This window comes from Dendrobates tinctorius, unplaced genomic scaffold (genome assembly GCF_039654945.1).
Source record: "Dendrobates tinctorius isolate UK_male_01 unplaced genomic scaffold, ASM3965494v1 ptg000020l, whole genome shotgun sequence".
NCBI classification, from domain to species: Eukaryota; Metazoa; Chordata; class Amphibia; order Anura; family Dendrobatidae; genus Dendrobates; species Dendrobates tinctorius.
In genome coordinates this window covers 15,172,649-15,191,235 of record NW_027361688.1, presented here as the reverse complement: position 1 = coordinate 15,191,235, position 18,587 = coordinate 15,172,649, and the positions used below count along the sequence as shown (strand labels likewise).

At 45.1% G+C, this 18,587-nt stretch overlaps 1 protein-coding gene across 1 annotated transcript in view; it reads right to left on the bottom strand.

Moving 5' to 3' along the window:
• The window catches only part of VWF (von Willebrand factor), a 175,099-nt gene that overhangs the window by 140,233 nt on the left and 16,279 nt on the right, over positions 1-18,587 (bottom strand). The window contains exons 7-10 of the mRNA XM_073567769.1: positions 5,015-5,231; positions 2,820-2,942; positions 1,933-2,044; positions 744-790 (exon numbers count right to left, since the gene is read on the bottom strand). Coding sequence (XP_073423870.1) covers positions 744-790; positions 1,933-2,044; positions 2,820-2,942; positions 5,015-5,231 — 499 coding nt within the window. The remainder of the gene's footprint in view (positions 1-743; positions 791-1,932; positions 2,045-2,819; positions 2,943-5,014; positions 5,232-18,587) is intronic.

The window sequence follows — 18,587 nt, the reverse complement described above, 5'->3', positions numbered from 1 at the left end:
ACTGACAATTACAGAAACCCATCTCTGATTTTCAATAGATCAAGGTTACACCCACATACTTCCCTTTAGTGACCTCATATGGGGACTAGTCGTGGGATGTGCTAGGTCTTTTAGAAGTTTATGAGATCCTCAACTTTCAGGATATCTTTGACCCTGGAGGTCCCAGACGGGAGATATTGTTGCCATGCTTCCAATCACAATTTTACCTTTTTATAGAGAGGAAACATGGCATGGACAGCATCATCCATCTGACCAAAATTAAGTTGGAGGTGTTGGGCTGGCCTTACAGTGATGTGAGTGAATGTGTTAGGCTCGTCCATTTGCTACGACAATGAAAACATATCTCCCATAAATATTGCATCAATGCAAACCCCAATATTCATCCCTGACAACGGGCTCCAGAGTGTCTGAGTTAATTTTTTAAATACAGGAAGCCCCTGTACTTCTCCACCTTTGAGTATACGAGTCTTAGACTTGGTGGCTGGTTCTCAGAGATCCTTTATTGTAATTACCTGTTCATGTTTTTTAGCCCCAAATATATGTATATTTTTTCAGGCGACCATGGGACATGTAACAGCTGATCAATGGAACTGTCAGATGCCAGATCCTTGGCCAATCTGAATCTCTGCTAAGAGTAGGCCATTAATGTCTTTCTTGTGGTAAACCCCTTTAATTATATAAAAATTGAATATCTCCTTTTGAATGCAGCATTTTTAATGTAAGGACTATTTCAAGGGAAATACCTGGACAATCTTCGTTACTGCACTCCCAGAGCCCACTTTTGCAGGAGCTAAAAAAGAAAATCGGATGTAAATGAAAATCTATTTGTAGCCCATGGGATCTGTCAAAATAGAGACATAAATTCATTATTATGACCACCCCTCACCACACACATAATGCCTCTTCCTTCACTCTAGAGGCTTAGTCAATCAAAATGTAACATTTTAGAAGGCATTTCACGAAAATGTCTGTATTTTACTCAAGAGCTGCAATCACAAATCTGCAAGCTTCAGAGCTGAACTCTCTCAACATTCCTGGTTGGTTCAGTTACTGCAAAGCACTGTACAACAATCTGATGAAGGAAAAATTAACTGTCCTCCAGTACAGGATCACTAATGTAATGTATGTACATAGTGAGTGCAGCTCCGGAGGATAATACAGGATGTAGCTCAGGATCAGTAATGTAATGTATGTACACAGTGACTGCACCAGCAGAATAGTGAGTGCAGCTCTGGAGTATAATACAGGATGTAGCTCAGGATCAGTAATGTAATGGATGTACACAGTGACTCCGCCAGCAGAATAGTGAGTGCAGCTCTGGGGTATAATACAGGATGTAACTCAGGATCAGTAATATATGTACACAGTGACTGCACCAGCAGAATAATGAGTGCAGCTCTGGGGTATAGTACAGGATGTAACTCAGGATCAGTAATGTAATGTATGTACACAGTGACTGCACCAGCAGAATAGTGAGTGCAGCTCTGGAGTATAATACAGGATGTAACTCAGGATCAGTAATGTATGTACACAGTGACTCCACCAGCAGAATAGTGAGTGTAGCTCTGGAATATAATACAGGATATAACTCAGGATCAGTAATATATGTACACAGTGACTGCACCAGCAGAATAGTGAGTGCAGCTCTGGAGTATAATACAAGATGTAACTCAGGATCAGTAATGTAATGTATGTACACAGTGACTGCACCAGCAGAATAGTGAGTGCAGCTCTTGAGTAAAATACAGGATGTAACTCAGGATCATCTATTCCGATAGGTTGCAGACCCAATGGCGGATAAGATGGGAGTCGTTCCTTCCACTGATCATAGTTTTGCGGCCTATTTAGCTTGAGTGTCATGAAGGAAGGAATATAGGAGTATAATAATATATACGTAACAACAGTATAATAATAAGATGCTTCATCACCTACCAAGTGTTACAGTCTCTTTTGAGTGTGGATCCTACAGGATATCGGGTGCCAGAATGAATACAGGGACACTCCTCATGTGCCACACAACGGGATCCATCAAGTACTTTTCCTTCTATATGTGGGGAAAAAAAAGCTTAAAGGGGTTTTCTACCTTTTGATGACAATTTTTTTCATTCTTAAATGGGCTGAAAATAATTTTTAAGAGCTTCATTAAAAAATTTGGTAGCCCTTACCTTCTATAGCCCCTGTGTTGCACTTTGTATTGCGGGCTGTAGAATGAGTTGACTGAGAAACTATCAGTGAGCTCATTCAGACTGAAAGATAGGAGAGTTGTAACTCCCTTATCTGTCTTTTTCTGAGCTCCTTTCAGCTGATTTATGGCCCCTGACCACATCGTAATTGAACATGCAGTGAAACAAAGACATTGCAAAATTCAAACAATGGAAAATTTGTAATGAAACCCGATTGCAAAAATTATTACGCCCAATTTAAGAAATGAAAAAAATAATAATTTTTCCTCAAAGGTGGACAATTCCTTTGTAAGACTACATCTACCTAACAGTTATAAGAAGCACATTGTCTCATTAAGATCATGAAGGCATGTAGTCATCATGAGATTAGAGGATTTAATTTAGGACATAAAAACATGGCGTCCTCCACTTGGAAACTCCTCCATTACCCAAAGCAGAAAGCTGATAACGAAGGAAGAAGAAAGGGATGTCCTGGCCCAGCCATTCATTTCAATGGCCAACATGTAATGCTAAATTTCGCCTGTAGTGGCCACTGTAGGAAATTTTTCTTGATGATTTTGAAGCTTTGCGGTGATCAGTTGATCACTGGATCAGCTTTATTTTCAAAACTGAGACATATATGATAACTATACGTACCAGGGCAACTGCATCCATCAGTGCACTGTTCTTGGCACACTTCATTAATATCGAGACTTTGGCAGGATTTAACACAAGGCGACACACATTCATTGTACACCATTCCGTGTGGACATTGGGGCTCTGCAGAAATACAAGATTGACAGTCTCAATAGAGATTCATAACCAAAAGTTTACAATTTTCCCTATGCACCTGAAAAAAAAGGAACTTTACAAGTAATTTTCACAATTTTACATCAAAAGATCCTATGTGAACCTGTATGTCTCCATGGTAACAGACTACAAGCGAGCCATCGGTAGTCTGACTCTCCAGTCAGGCTCCCTTCCATACGACCCTTTGTAAAGTTCTTCACGAGAGGGATGGACTTGTGTCCTCCGATCCAGCCGCAATTACGTGACTTGAACAGGTGTTGTAACAGAAATTCATATACCCTTGTCTGAAATCTTCATAGGTAACATTTCGAATCAAGATTTTTCCTACCCAAAGTGTGTAGGCCCCCTATACCTCCCATATTCAAGGAAAGTAAGCCTACTCATGTTGGATTTTTCTCCTACATGTGTAGGCAGCTACTACCTCCCAGGGGAAGTAAGCATCCTCTAGCTGGGATTTTCTGCCAATTGTATAAACACCTCCTACCTACCAGAGGAAGAAAACCTCCTCTAGCAGGCTTTTTTTTGCCAAGTGTATAGTCCTTCCTCCCAGAGAAAGTAAGCCTACTCTTACAGGACTTGTCTGGCAAGTGTGTAGACACCTTCTATCTTCCATGGGAAGTAAGCCTCCCCTTTTTTCTGCCACGTGTGTAGGTTTTTCCTACTTCCCAGAGAAAGTAAGCCTACTCTTGTAGGATTTTTGCTTAGTGCGTAGGCACCTCCTACCTCCCTGAGGAAGTAAGCCTCCTCTAGAGGGGATTTTCTGCCATTTGTGTAGACATCTTCTATCTTCCAGGAGAAGTAAGCCTCCTCTTGTGAGGTTTTTCTGTCACTTGTGTAGGCATCTAATACTTCTCAGGGGAAGTAAGCCTACTCTTGTAGGGTTTTTTTGCCAAATGTTTAGACACCTTCTATCTCCCAGGGGCAGTAAGCCTTCTCTAGTGGGGATTTCATGTGAAGTGTGTAGACACCTCATACCTCTCAGGGGTAATAAGCCTCCTATTGAGGATTTTTTTATGCCAAGTAAGTAGGCACCTCCTACCTCCCAGGGAAAGTAAGACTCCTCTTGCAGGGTTTTTCTGCCAAGTGTTTAGACACCTCCTACCACCAAAGGAAAGTAAATCTCCTCTTGTAGAGTTTTCCTGCCATGTATATGAGCACCTCCTACCTTCCTGGCAAAGTAAGCCTTTCCTTGCAGGGTTTTTTTCTGCCAAATGTGTAGGCACTTCCTACCTCCCAGGGAATGTAAGCCTTCTTTGCAAGGTTTTTGTTCCCAAGTGTGCAGGCACTTACTACCTCCCAGGGAAAGTAAACCTAATATTGTGGGTTTTTTCTTCCAAGTATGTAGGTACCTCCTACCTCCCAGAGAAAGTAAGCCTACTCTTGTGCGTTTTTTCTGCCAAGTGTGTAGTCACCTCCTACCTTCTAGGGAAAGTAAGCCTACTCTTGCGGGATTTTTCTGCCAAGTGTGTAGTCGCCTCCTGCCTTCTAGGGAAAGTAAGCCTACTCTTGTGGGATTTTTCTGCCAAGTGTGTAGTCACCTCCTACCTTCTAGGGAAAGTAAGCCTTCTCTTGCGGGATTTTTCTGCCAAGTGTGTAGTCACCTCCTACCTTCTAGGGAAAGTAAGCCTACTCTTGCGGGATTTTTCTGCCAAGTGTGTAGTCGCCTCCTACCTTCTAGGGAAAGTAAGCCTACTCTTGCGGGATTTTTCTGCCAAGTGTGTAGTCGCCTCCCACCTTCTAGGGAAAGTAAGCCTACTCTTGCGGGATTTTTCTCCCCAGCCTCAAGCGGTCTGCTACTTGTAAGATCTCTAGTGCTGTAGGCACACATACCCATCTGCCAGCACCCTAGAATTAATCTGAAACCACTCTACAATATATGAGATAGGGAAAAAATGAAAAAAGGACATCATTACCAAAAATGAATGGAAAAACCATCCATAGGGATATATATGATTTAACGGATGGATAAACCATCCACCCCAACAAAAAAAAAGGTGCAAATACAATAATAAACAAGACCCGGTAATGTTTTTGTAACTTACTGCAGGTAGTTTCTATCGGCCACCTGCCAACAATAACGCCTTGCTGGGCGCAGGTTCTTGCATATTCCAGGAAGGTGTGACAGGGGCAGTGCACGTCCTCTGCGCAATCACACATGTCATTCTCACAGATGGAAATGAAAGGGTCAGGGTTGACGGCGTGATGACACATCATGAATACCGGGGACGATTTCAGATACTGACATCTCTGCATGAAGTCCTGCAATAAGGGACAATAGCTGTTAGTATAGGAAACAGATCCGTGGTATAGTATGGGAACACACCAATACCGGACATTTGAAGAATACGCGCACAATAAAAACAGTTTGGATGACAAATCATACTGTATGGTTATCTTAAAGGGAATGTGTTAACAGAAAAATGACTTTTGTCTTAATCAAATTTTGTGGTTAAATGTATTTTTTTTTATTTTTGGCAATTTATTTTTCTCCCATTTTCACAATTTTTATTACAATTTTTTTTTTATATAAATCTTGCAGTTTTTACACTAGCCACTGGGGCTTTTTTTTCTAACTTCCCGATGCTTTAGGAAATCTACATGTACATTAGCAGCAATAAACAGACTCTGATTTTGTATGGAAGCATCTAATGAGCGTGTGCAAAGTCATTACAGAGGGAAGGGGAGCAGTGATATCAGCCATTATGGATGCTGGATCCTGTGTAATCAGCTGTGTATAGAGTTGTTGCTTTTTATTATAAACCTGCCTCTGCTGATAAGGAGGCTGCTGAAAAATCTTCTTGAAAGAATGGGTCTAAAGAAGCTTCAGTGGCCAGTGTGAAAACTGCAAGAATACTTTTTTTTTAAATTAAGATCATGATATAAAAAAAGGCAAAACATTTTTTTAAAAAATTAATGTGAGGGCTTGTTTACAAGACCATATTTTCGGCATGAATGCTGTCCAGTGAAAAAAAAACATCAAGGTTTCCCGGCACCCATGGCCAGTTTATTATTTTCAATCTGCAATTGTGGGAAAGGAGCTGGATTGCCGAAAGGGTGTTCTATAAAAACTGTTTCCTTTATACAGGATCTTTTCTTAAATTGAGTCTGTCAGAAGGTTTTTGCTATGTAATCTGAGTGCACCATGATGTAGGGACTGACTCGAGACTGATTCCAGCGATGTGTCACTTGCTAGAATATGTACTTTTGTTTAAAAAAAATCAGTGTCTTATCAACAGAAGATTATCACTATAGGACTAGGTGTCTCATGCTTCCTAGTCCAAGCACAGATTAGCTGCTTTGTATATAGTGTACACAGGAAGTTGTGTGGGCGGGGGGTTATACAAAGCTCAGCATTTTGAGCTCAACATTCTAATGGCTCAACAGTCCAAGCTCAACATTCCTAGGGCTCAACTTTCCGATCTCACCATTCCAAGGAGTCAACATTCCAAGGGCTCAACATTCCGAGCTCACCATTCCAAGGAGTCAACATTCCAATGGCTCAAAATTCCAAGCTCAACATTCCAAGGGCTCAACATTTCCCACTCAACATTCCAAGGGCTTAACATTCCGAGCGCAACATTCCAAGGGCTCAACATCTGAGTTCAGCATTCCGAGAGCTCAATATTCCGAGGGCTCAGTATCCCAAGGGCTCAACATTCTGAGCTCACCATTCCAAGGTCAACATTCAGAGGGCTGAATATTCCGAGTTCAACATTCCAATGGCTCAAAATTCCAAGCTCAATATTACAAGGGCTCAACATTTTGAGGTCAACATTCCAAGGGCTTAACATCTGAGTTCAACATTCCAAGGGTTCAACATTCCAAGCGCTCAATATTCCGAGGGCTCATCGTTTCGAGGTCAACATTCCAAGGGCTCAACATCCGAGCTCAACATTCTGAGGGCTCAACATTCTGAGCTTACCATTCCAAGGAATCAACATTCCGAGCTCAACATTCCAATGGCTCAAAATTCCGAGCTCAACATTCCAAGGGCTTAACATTTCACGCTCAACATTCCAAGGGCTTAACATTCTGAGGTCAACATTCCAAGGGCTCGACATCCGAGCTCAACATTCCGAGGGCTCAACATTCCAAGGGCTCAACATTCCGAGGGCTCAACAGCCGAGCTCAACATTCCAAGGGATCAACATTCCGAGCTCAACATTCCAAGGGCTCATAATCAAAAAACAAACATGTCGGTGTTGAAATCCATATCTTAATCTGACCATCATCTGTCATGGGAGAGTCAGGAGACCTCCATATACATTAGATTGTCATCTGGTCCTACCAGTGTTGACAGGTTCTGCCAACTACACTCTAATGTGTGGAGGAGCTTTTACATTTGTCATATGCAATAGTAAAATTAATATAAAGAAAAATAAACGTGATCTTTGTTGATAAATTCTACAATCTTTTCATGCCAGAAAGATCAAGAATTTAGGAAACGACAATATTATCATTAGTTTGACTGATCATTTTCCGAAAACATCCCTTCTGAATCATCCTTTCCAGTTTCTTTTGCCAAGATTTACCTTTGTGGCCAAAGTTAAAGAAAATAAAATGTAGTAAAACAATGCTGGGATACCAGATGGATGTAACCTTTTTGACCCCACTGAAAAATCTATAATAGGGCCCCCACCTATGTTTTGCCTATGCTTTATGCACCAAAGGCACCAGGCTCCAGATTGTATCTGGACCCCCCCCATAGCTACATCATTTCATTATCCCATACTAGTGTTCAGAGGGGATGTTAATACCCCATAAGTAGGACATGTTCATTAGATAGTGCACCCCACCAACCTAGAGAATAGGGCACATGAAAACCAATCCTTCCGAAGATGCGATAAACTAATATTTAGTTACAGTCATGGACGAAAGTGTTGGCACCCTTGAAATTGTCCCACCAAATTATTGAAATTACACGTTTTATTATAAACATGTTTATTTCATTTGTTAACTATCAACAAGCTTATTACACCAATCAACTGGAATTTTGGGAGACTCTTCTTTTACAAACTGCTCCAGGTCTGTCATATTTGAAGGCGCCTTCTCCCAACAGCAAATCTAAGATCGCTCCACAGGTGTTCAGTGGGATTTACATCTGGACCCATTAATGGCCACTTCAGAACTCTCCAGCGCTTTGTTTCCATCCAATTTTGAGTTCTTCTTGAAGTATGTTTGGGGTCATTGTCCTGCTGGAAGATCCATGACCTAAGACACAAACCCAGCTTTCTGACTCTGGGCACTACATTGCATTCCAAAATCCTTTGGTAATCTACAGATTTCATGATGCCTTGCACACACTCAAACCAACTTTAATCATAGACAGCAAAACAACCCCAAAGCATCTTTACACCTCCACCATATTTGACTGTAGGCACTGTGTTCTTTCTTTTGTAGGCCTCTTTTCATTTTCTGTAAACAATAGAATGATGTGCTATACCAAAAAGCTGTATCTTGATCTCTTCTGTCCACAAGACGCTTTCCAAAAGGGATTTTGTGTTACTCACATACATTTTGGCAAACTGCAGTCTAGCTTTTTCATGTCTGTGTCAGAAGTGACATCTGTTGTGAGTTCATTTTCCCCTCCGTCACTGAGGCCTGGTGAACTCCCTATTCTAGTGAAGGAAGGTAGTGAGCCTGATTATCAGGCACCTGGGACTGATGAGGACGATTGGCTGAGTGGAGTCACTGACTGGATTTAAGGCAGCCTACGCCCTTTCTGCCCTGCGGGTGATTTCTCTGTGGACTCTTGGACACCAGTCTGATTCCTGCTCTCCTAAAGCTAAGTTTTCTGTTTTGCCTTTTTTGCATTTAAGATTTGTTTTTGTTTTTCTTGCTTTTTGGATTCTGCCACTCCCTGCTGGAGTGTGCAGTGTTCCGTTAGCTCTGTCTTCTGAAAGTACCTGAGTGCTGGTTTAGTTTTTGAAGCTTAGTTGCTTCAGGGCCATTTTTATATCAGCTTGTTGGCTTTTGTCTCTGATAGGGTTTTGGCAGATTGCAGACAGCAGCCTTCCTATCCGTTCCTATCTAGGTAGTTTTTGGGCCCCGTCTTTGCTCAGCCTGTCTTTCTGTCTGTGTAAGTGTTTTCATCTTGCTTCACCGTCATTATATGTGGGGGGCTGCCTATTGCTTTGGGGTCTGCTCTGGGGCAGTTAGATTTCCCCTTTCCTTCTTTAGGCCTATGTATCTCTCCGGCTGTGATCGAGGGGTCTAGGTCATCGTAGGAACCCCCCACGGCTACTGCTAGTTGTGTTGATAGGTTCAGGGGTCTGCAATCTGATAGTTGCCAACTTCTCTGGTTTTCTGGACTTAGCTAGCATTTCTGTTTTTGCCTCCTACGGTGACTCAATCATAACAGAATCACCCGCCAAACCGCAGATCCTTGGGTACTCAATAGCAGGAAAGAATTGTGTTTAAAAAAAAACAAAAAAAAAAAAGAGGAGTGTGTATATTCTTTCCTCTATATCTCTGAGGCCGTAGGGGGAATTTTTTTTTCTCTCAATGGAGATAAAGCAAGTGTCTGATCGTGTGGAGCAGCTCGCTGCTGAAGTGCGAGGAATTTCCGCCTATCTTGCTCGTTCACATGCTGTTGAACCAAAGATCCCCACACCTGATGTATTTTTTGGGGATCGATCTAAATTTTTGAGTTTCAAAAATAATTGTAAATTATTTTTTGCTTTGAAGCCTAAATCGTCAGGGAGCCCCGCGCAGCAGGTTAAAATTGTCATCTCTTTGCTGCGCGGCGATCCCCAGGATTGGGCGTTTTCTTTGAAACCAGATGACCCTATTCTGACTAATTTGAACGCATTTTTTCAAGCCTTGGGGTTGCTGTACGACGAACCTAATGCTATTGATCAGGCTGAAAAGACCCTGTTAGCATTGAACCAGGGTCGAGAATCTGCAGAGTTGTACTGTCAAAAGTTCCGAAAGTGGGCGGTCCTTACTACCTGGAATGATAGTGCCTTGGCTGCTCTCTTTCGGAAGGGTTTGTCAGAAGCCGTAAAAGATACTATGGTGGGATTTCCTGTTCCCTCTGGTCAGGACGATTCTATGTCTTTAGCCATTCAGGTTGATCGGCGTTTACGTGAACGCAGGATTACACGAGAGGTGTTGCCACCGGTTGAACAGACGTCTGAACCTATGCAATGTGATAGAGTTTTGTCTAAGGCGCAACGTCAGGGATTCGGAAGGCGCAATAAGCTGTGTTTTTTCTGTGGAGATGCCTCACATATTATTTCTGTTTGTCCTAAACGTGAGAAACGCTTTGCACACACGTTTTCTGTTGGTGGGGTTCAGCCTAAGTTTCTTTTGGCGATTACTCTGATCTGTTCCCTGTCCACATTTTCCGCCAAGGCTTTTGTGGATTCGGGAGCAGCGCTAAACCTAATGGACTTGGATTTTGCTAAACGTTGTGGATTTCCGTTGACACCTCTGCAGACGCCTATCCCTTTGAGGGGGATTGATGCTACCCCTCTGGCTAAAAATAAACCTCAGTTTTGGACCCAGTTGGTCATGCGGGTCGCCCCAGACCACCAAGAAAATTGCAGATTTTTGGTGTTGCATGGTCTGCATGATGCCGTTGTTCTGGGGTTTCCCTGGTTGCAGATTCATAATCCAGTTTTGGATTGGAAGTCTGTGTCTGTGGTGAGTTGGGGTTGCCGGTGTACCTTTAGTGAGGCTCCGGTTTTTTCCACCTCTCCTCAGTCGCATGAGGTTCCTGACTATTTGGCGGACTTCTATGATGTATTTAGTGAGAATGAGTCTGCGTCCTTGCCTCCTCATAGGAGTTATGACTGTGCAATTGAACTAAGCCCGGGGTGTAAATTTCCTAAGGGTCGGCTCTTCAATTTATCTGTACCCGAGCACGAGGCTATGCGGTCCTATATTAAGGAGGCGTTGGAGAAGGGTCATATTAGACCATCCTCTTCACCCTTAGGCGCCGTTTTTTTTTTTTGTGGCCAAGAAGGATGGTTCTTTAAGGCCTTGTATTGATTATCGTGCCCTCAATAAAATTACTATTAAATATCAGTATCCGTTACCCCTGATTTCGGATCTATTCTCTAGAGTCAAAGGTGCTTGCTGGTTTACCAAGCTTGACCTCAGGGGGGCGTATAATCTTATCCGCATTAAGCAGGGGGATGAATGGAAGACGGCGTTTAATACTCCGGAGGGACATTTTGAGTACCTGGTGATGCCTTTTGGGCTCACTAATGCCCCTTCTGTCTTCCAGTGCTTCATGAACGATATTTTCCGAGACTTTGTCGATAAATTTTTGATTATCTATCTGGATGATATTTTGATCTTCTCCAAGGATTGGGATGCTCATGTGGAACATATTCGGACTGTGTTCCGGATCTTGAGAGAGAATTCTCTGTATGTCAAAGGATCAAAATGCCTTTTTGGAGTACAGAGGATTTCTTTTTTGGGATTTATTTTGTCTCCGTCAACTATTGAAATGGACCCGGCCAAGGTACAGGCCATTTATGATTGGGTTCAGCCCACTTCTTTGAAGGCCCTCCAGAAGTTTTTGGGTTTTGCTAATTTTTATCGGAAATTTATAGCAAAATTTTCTAGTATTGCCAAACCATTGACTGACCTGACCAGGAAGGGTGCGGATGTGTTGAATTGGTCTCCGGAGGCGGTTGCTTCCTTTCAGGAGCTGAAGCGTAGATTTACCTCCGCCCCGGTTCTGCGGCAACCTGATGTCTCACTCCCGTTTCAGGTAGAGGTGGATGCTTCTGAGATTGGTGCAGGAGCAGTGTTGTCCCAAAAGGATCCGGTAACATCTAAAATGAATCCCTGTGCTTTCTTTTCCCGAAAGTTCTCTTCATCTGAACGTAACTATGATGTGGGGAATCGGGAACTGTTGGCCATGAAATGGGCATTTGAGGAGTGGAGACATTGGTTGGAGGGAGCCAAACTGTCATGGTATGCCTAGGTTACTCCAGGCAAAAACCCCGGGACCCCTGCGATGTCCCTCAGACTAGGGGAACCCTGTCTGTCCCTCTACCCAGGGTTTACACTGAAGGTGTGCCTGCCTGAGCCTCCACCCTGTCCCTGTCTCCTGTCCAGCCCTAAGCTGAACCCACCACCCTCCACCCAGTGAGGGGACCAGACACCAGACCCCACAAATACGTATGGACAGGGGTAAAAGAAACACCACACAGTTAATACACAAGGGAATACAATAATGTGCAAGGGCAACCAAATATATATATAACAGATTGGAGAAAGAACCACTGAGGGATATACTGCACCAGATATCAGACGCTCCAACACCACCACTGCTGACCGGTATTGCTAGCACTAGGCTAAAGCTATAGTCGGCAACGCCCATAGTCAGGACGAACTATTTAAAGACCAAGGGCGTGGCCCAGCCCTCAGCCAGCATGACAACCTGGTTAACCCTATCCCGACTGGAACAGAATACCCAACAGGGTATTACCGCTGTCTGCCGGACACCCTGGTGTGAACAGTGTCCGACATGACAGTACCCCGCCTTCTACGAGGGACCTCCGGAACCTCACCATGTCGAGGACCTGGCTTGTCCGGATGGCGACGATGGAACATAGTAACCAGTCGATCAGCATGAATGTCAGAGGCCGGCACCCATGTCCTCTCCTCAGGACCATAGCCACGCCAGTGGACCAGGTACTGTAGAGTGCGACGCACAACCCTAGAGTCCACCACTTTGGACACCTCAAATTCCAACGCGCCATCCACCAAGACGGGAGGTGGTGGCCCGGGGGAACCATCCACCAAACCCACGACCTTCTTTAGCAATGCTTTGTGAAATACATTATGAATCTTATACACAGCCGGCAACTCCAAACGAAATGCCACTGGGTTGATCACTGCGGAGATTCTAAATGGGCCAATGAACCTGGGACCCAACTTAAGTGACGGTATCTTGAGCTTAATGTTCCTAGTAGATAACCACACCCAATCTCCCACACACAGGTCCGGACCTGGCACACGTCTGCAGTCAGCCACCCGTTTGTACCTGGAACCCACCTTCAACAAGCGCTGCTTGACTCTCCTCCAAACAGACGACAATTGAGCTCCCAACTGGTCCTCTTCAGGGACGCCAACTGAGCACCCCTGACGCAAGGTGCAAAATTGAGGATGTTGACCATACACACAAAAAAAAGGAGATTCCCCAGACGATTCCTGGCAATGGTTGTTTATTGCGAATTCTGCCAGAGGAAGAAACGCTGACCACTCTTCCTGATTGTCGGAAATAAAGCAGCGCAAGTATTGCTCCAGGTTTTGGTTCATCCGCTCAGTCTGTTCATTCGACTGAGGGTGGAAAGCCGATGAATGAGATAATTTGATTCCAAGGCGAGAACAAAAAGCTCTCCAAAACTTTGCCACAAACTGCGTACCTCGATCAGACACAATGTCAGACGGGACACCATGAAGTCTGACCACCTCGCGAATAAATATCTGAGCAAGAGTCTTAGCATTGGGCAAAGACGGTAAAGCAACGAAATGTGACATTTTGGAGAACCTATCAACAATTACCAAAATGACCGAGTTCCCTGCCGAGGCGGGCAAGTCAGTAATAAAATCCATGGAAATCTCAGTCCATGGCTTACTGGGCACCCCGAGAGGCTGCAACCTACCAGCGGGACGGGAACGAGGAGTCTTGGCCCGTGCGCACGTGGTACAGGCAGCCACATATGAGGCCACATCCTGCCGGATTTTAGGCCACCAAAAACGACGCGATACCAGTTCCAGAGTGCTCTTAACCCCTGGATGACCTGCCAGTACCGTGTCGTGATGTTCGCCCAACACTCTAGAGCGTAGATGTAGCGGCACAAAAGATTTATTAGCAGGCAACCCCGGCGGTACCACCTCCTGAGCCTCCGCAATCTCTGCCTCAATCTCTGTCGCGATGGCAGATACCACCACACCCTTTTGGAGAAGAAGGCACATGGATGCAACTTGGCCCAAGAAGGGCCCTGAGACAGTACAGCCCCCACTCCAACCTCCGACGCATCCACCTCCACGACAAACGGTAAGGAGACATCGGGCTGCACCAGAATGGGCGCTGAGGCAAAACTATTCTTGAGGAATTCAAACGCCTGTACCGCAGGCTCAGACCAGTCAGAAAAGTCGGTACCCTTCTTAGTCATGTCAGTCAGTGGTTTGGCAATCATAGAGAAGTTCTTAATAAATTTCCTATAGTAATTGGAGAAGCCAAGAAATCGCTGAAGCGCCTTAAGATTATCAGGCCGATCCCAATGTAGTACCGCCTGCACCTTTGCGGTGTCCATCTTAAAACCTGAGGCGGAGATTATATAACCCAAGAACGGTAGCTCCTGTACGAAAAACACACATTTTTCAAGCTTGACATAGAGCCTGTTCTCTCTGAGCAACTGCAGAACCTGTCTAACATGCTCTATATGTGTATCATGGTCGCGAGAGAAAATGAGGATGTCGTCAAGATAAATTATAACAAACCTCCCCAACAACTGAGAGAAGACATCATTAATGAAGTGTTGAAAGACCGCCGGTGCCATAGTCAACCCAAACGGCATTACCAAACTCTCAAAGTGACCCTCAGGGGTATTGAAAGCTGTCTTCCACTCATCCCCCTGACGGACTCTTATAAGATTGTACGCCCCCCTGAGGTCCAGTTTGGAGAACCACCTGGCACCAACCACTTGGTTGAATAAATCGGGTATAAGTGGCATAGGGTAAGGATCACGGACCGTAATCTGGTTGAGTTCTCTGAAATCCAGACACGGGCGTAAACCGCCATCCTTCTTTTTAACAAAGAAGAAGCCAGCAGCCAGAGGAGAAGAGGAAGGTCTAATATGACCCTTGCTCAGGCTATCCGCAATGTATTCCTTGAGAGCTAGCCTCTCGGGACCTGAGATATTAAACATTCTAGCTTTAGGTAACTTGGCCCCTGGTTTCAACCTAATAGCACAGTCATATGGGCGATGCGGTGGTAGTTCCGAACAACCCTTCTCAGAAAATACATCCGCATAATCCAGCAACGGCTCCGGGATACTGGGGGTCAAAGCGGAAATACATGTAGCCAGGCACCTCTCCTGACACTCCCTGCTCCACTGAATTATGTCCTGGGTCTTCCAATCAATAACAGGATTATGCATTGACAACCATGGAAAGCCCAGAACCATCTGAGCCGGTAAGTTACTAAGCACCTTACAAGTTACCCGCTCTGAGTGTAATACTCCGATGTGGAGTTGTATATCCAACACACACTCTGTGATCTCCCCTTGAGACAACGGGGAAGCATTGATGGTAACCACCCGGATGGGGTTCGGCAATTTCTCCACCGGAAATCCCGCTGTATGCGCGAACCTCTCATCAATGAGATTGGCAGCTGAGCCACTATCAATAAATACTGTAATAGAGAGCATTTGCCCCCCAAGTACCACCCTAGCAGGGAGCATACACTGGGAAACCATGACGGAGGATACACAAAGGCTCAGACTAGACTCCTCCAAACCCTCTGAGCCTATCAGTTTTCCGCCGGCGCGCCCTTCTTAGGTACCAGGGGGCAAGCGTTAATAAAATGTCCTCCTTTGCCACAAAAAAAACAGAGCCCCTGCCTTCTGTGCCAAGGACGTTTAGGCTTGTTACTCTGTGACTGTGCTATACCAGCGATCTGCATGGGTTCCACGGATTCACCCACGGCAACCTCACCGACCACTCCCCCACCTCCCGGAGGCAACGAAACCAGCGCCCCCTGAAGGAGACGTCGGTCTATGCGTACTATAAGTGCCATCGCAGCCTCCAGAGAGGCGGGCGTCTCGTACCTTAGGAGAGTCTGTTTAACCCTTCCAGAAACCCCATGCAAAAATTGACTTCTAAGCGCAGGGTCATTCCACTGCGTGTCCACCGCCCAGCGCCGGAATTCCGTGCAGTAATGCTCAGCTGGTCGATCACCCTGTAGCAGTGAGCGTATCTTAGACTCTGCTAAGTTTAATCTATCCGGATCGTCATAGATCAAACCCAGAGCAGAGAAAAAAAAATCTACAGATTCAAATGCCTGTGAGTCTGAAGGGAGTGAAAAGGCCCAGGCCTGTGGGTCACCACTCAGCAAAGAAATCACCAAGCCCACGCGTTGAGCCTCATTACCTGAGGAATGTGGACGCATACGGAAATACAATTTGCATGATTCACGAAACACCGTGAACTTACCACGATCACCAGCAAATCGTTCAGGAAGGGGAAACTTGGGCTCAGCTGCCCTGGCTGCAGCCTCAGCAGGTACTGCAGGAGCTGACAGGCCTTGTTGCTGGACCGCCCCCCTGAGTTCAGTGACCTGTATGGATAGAGCCTCCAGCTGCTTGGTTAGGGAAAGTATAGGATCCATAGTAAGTAACCCCTATATTCCCTATCTATACCTTTTTTTTTTTTTTTTTTTCTCACTTTATTATTTGGGCCGACTATAATGTCATGGTATGCCTAGGTTACTCTAGGCAAAAACCCCGGGACCCCTGTGATGTCCCTCAGACTAGGGGAACCCTGTCTGTCCCTCTACCCAGGGTTTACACTGAAGGTGTGCCTGCCTGAGCCTCCACCCTGTCCCTGTCTCCTGTCCAGCCCTAAGCTGAACCCACCACCCTCCACCCAGTGAGGGGACCAGACACCAGACCCCACAAATACGTATGGACAGGGGTAAAAGAAACACCACACAGTTAATACACAAGGGAATACAATAATGTGCAAGGGCAACCAAATATATATATAACAGATTGGAGAAAGAACCACTGAGGGATATACTGCACCAGATATCAAACGCTCCAACACCACCACTGCTGACCGGTATTGCTAGCACTAGGCTAAAGCTATAGTCGGCGACGCCCATAGTCAGGACGAACTATTTAAAGACCAAGGGCGTGGCCCAGCCCTCAGCCAGCATGACAACCTGGTTAACCCTATCCCGACTGGAACAGAATACCCAACAGGGTATTACCGCTGTCTGCCGGACACCCTGGTGTGAACAGTGTCCGACATGACACAAACATCAAGTTGTGGTCCTCACTGACCACAAAAATTTGATTTACCTAGAGTCGGCTAAACGCTTGAACCCTAGACAGGCTAGGTGGGCCTTGTTTTTTACACGTTTTGATTTTGTGGTCTCTTTCCTTCCTGGAACTAAGAATGTCAAGGCAGTCGCCCTCTCTAGGAGTTTCTTTGCTGATTCTCCTGTGGTGACCAAGCCTGCTACCATCTTAGGCGAAGGGGTAGTTCTTTCTGCCATCTCGCCCGATTTGAGACTTGCTCTGCAAGAGTTCCAGGAGGACAAACCTGAGCATTGCCCCAGTGGAAAGTTGTATGTTCCTGACCAGTGGAAGAAGAGAGTGATGTCTGAAGTTCATTGCTCTGCATTGGCTGGTCATCCGGGTATTTTTGGTACTAGAGATCTGGTGAGTCGCTCTTTTTGGTGCCCCACCTTGTCTCATGATGTCAGGAATTTTGTGGAGTCCTGTGGGACTTGCTCCAGGTCTAAATCTTGTTCTCGCTCTAGTGGGTTGTTGATGCCTTTGCCGGTCCCCAGGAGGCCATGGACCCATATTTCAATGGATTTCATCTCTGATATGCCGGTCTCTCAAAGAATGACTGTTATTTGGGTGATTTGTGATAGGTTCTCTAAGATGGTTCATCTTGTACCACTCCCTAAGTTGCCATCTTCCTCTGAGTTGGTGCCCCTGTTTTTGCAACAGGTGGTTCGCTTGCACGGGATTCCTGAGAACATTGTATCTGACAGAGGAGTTCAATTTGTGTCTAAATTTTGGAGGACGTTCTGTTCCAAGTTGGGAATTCAGTTGTCCTTCTCCTCTGCTTTTCACCCTCAGACTAATGGGCAGACAGAGAGAACAAACCAGACCTTGGAGTCGTATTTGAGATGTTTTATTTCCGCTGATCAGGATGATTGGATTTCATTTTTGCCCTTGGCCGAATTTGCTTTAAATAATAGAGCTAGTTCTGCCACTTTGATGTCACCTTTTTTTTGTAACTTTGGGTTTCATCCTCGATTTTCTTCAGGGCAGGTGGAGCCCTCTGCCTGCCCAGGTGTTGACACTGTGGTGGAGAGAATGCACCAGATCTGGGACCAAGTGGTGGATAAGTTATCTCTCTCCCAGGAAAAGGCCCAGCGGTTTTCCAATCGACATAGGACCATTGGTCCCCAGTTTAAGATTGGTGATATGGTGTGGTTATCATCAAAAAATATTGCTATGAAGGTGGCTTCTCCTAAGTTTAAGCCTAGATTTATTGGACCTTACAAGATTTTGGAGATTATTAATCCGGTCTCTTTTCGTTTGGCTCTTCCTGTCACATTTAAGATCCATAATGTGTTCCATAAGTCCTTGTTGAAGAGGTTTGTTGAGCCAGTTGTGCCTGAGGTGGCACCCCCGGACCCTGTATTGGTTGAAGGTAACTTGGAATATGAGGTAGAGAAAATTCTGGATTCCCGTCTGGCTAGACGGAGACTCCAGTATTTGGTTAAGTGGAAGGGTTATGGTCAGGAGGATAATTCCTGGGTCTCTGCCTCTGATATTCATGCCAAAAGATTGGTGCGTGCCTTTCATCGGGCTCACCCTGATCGCCCTGGTAGCGTTGTTGAGG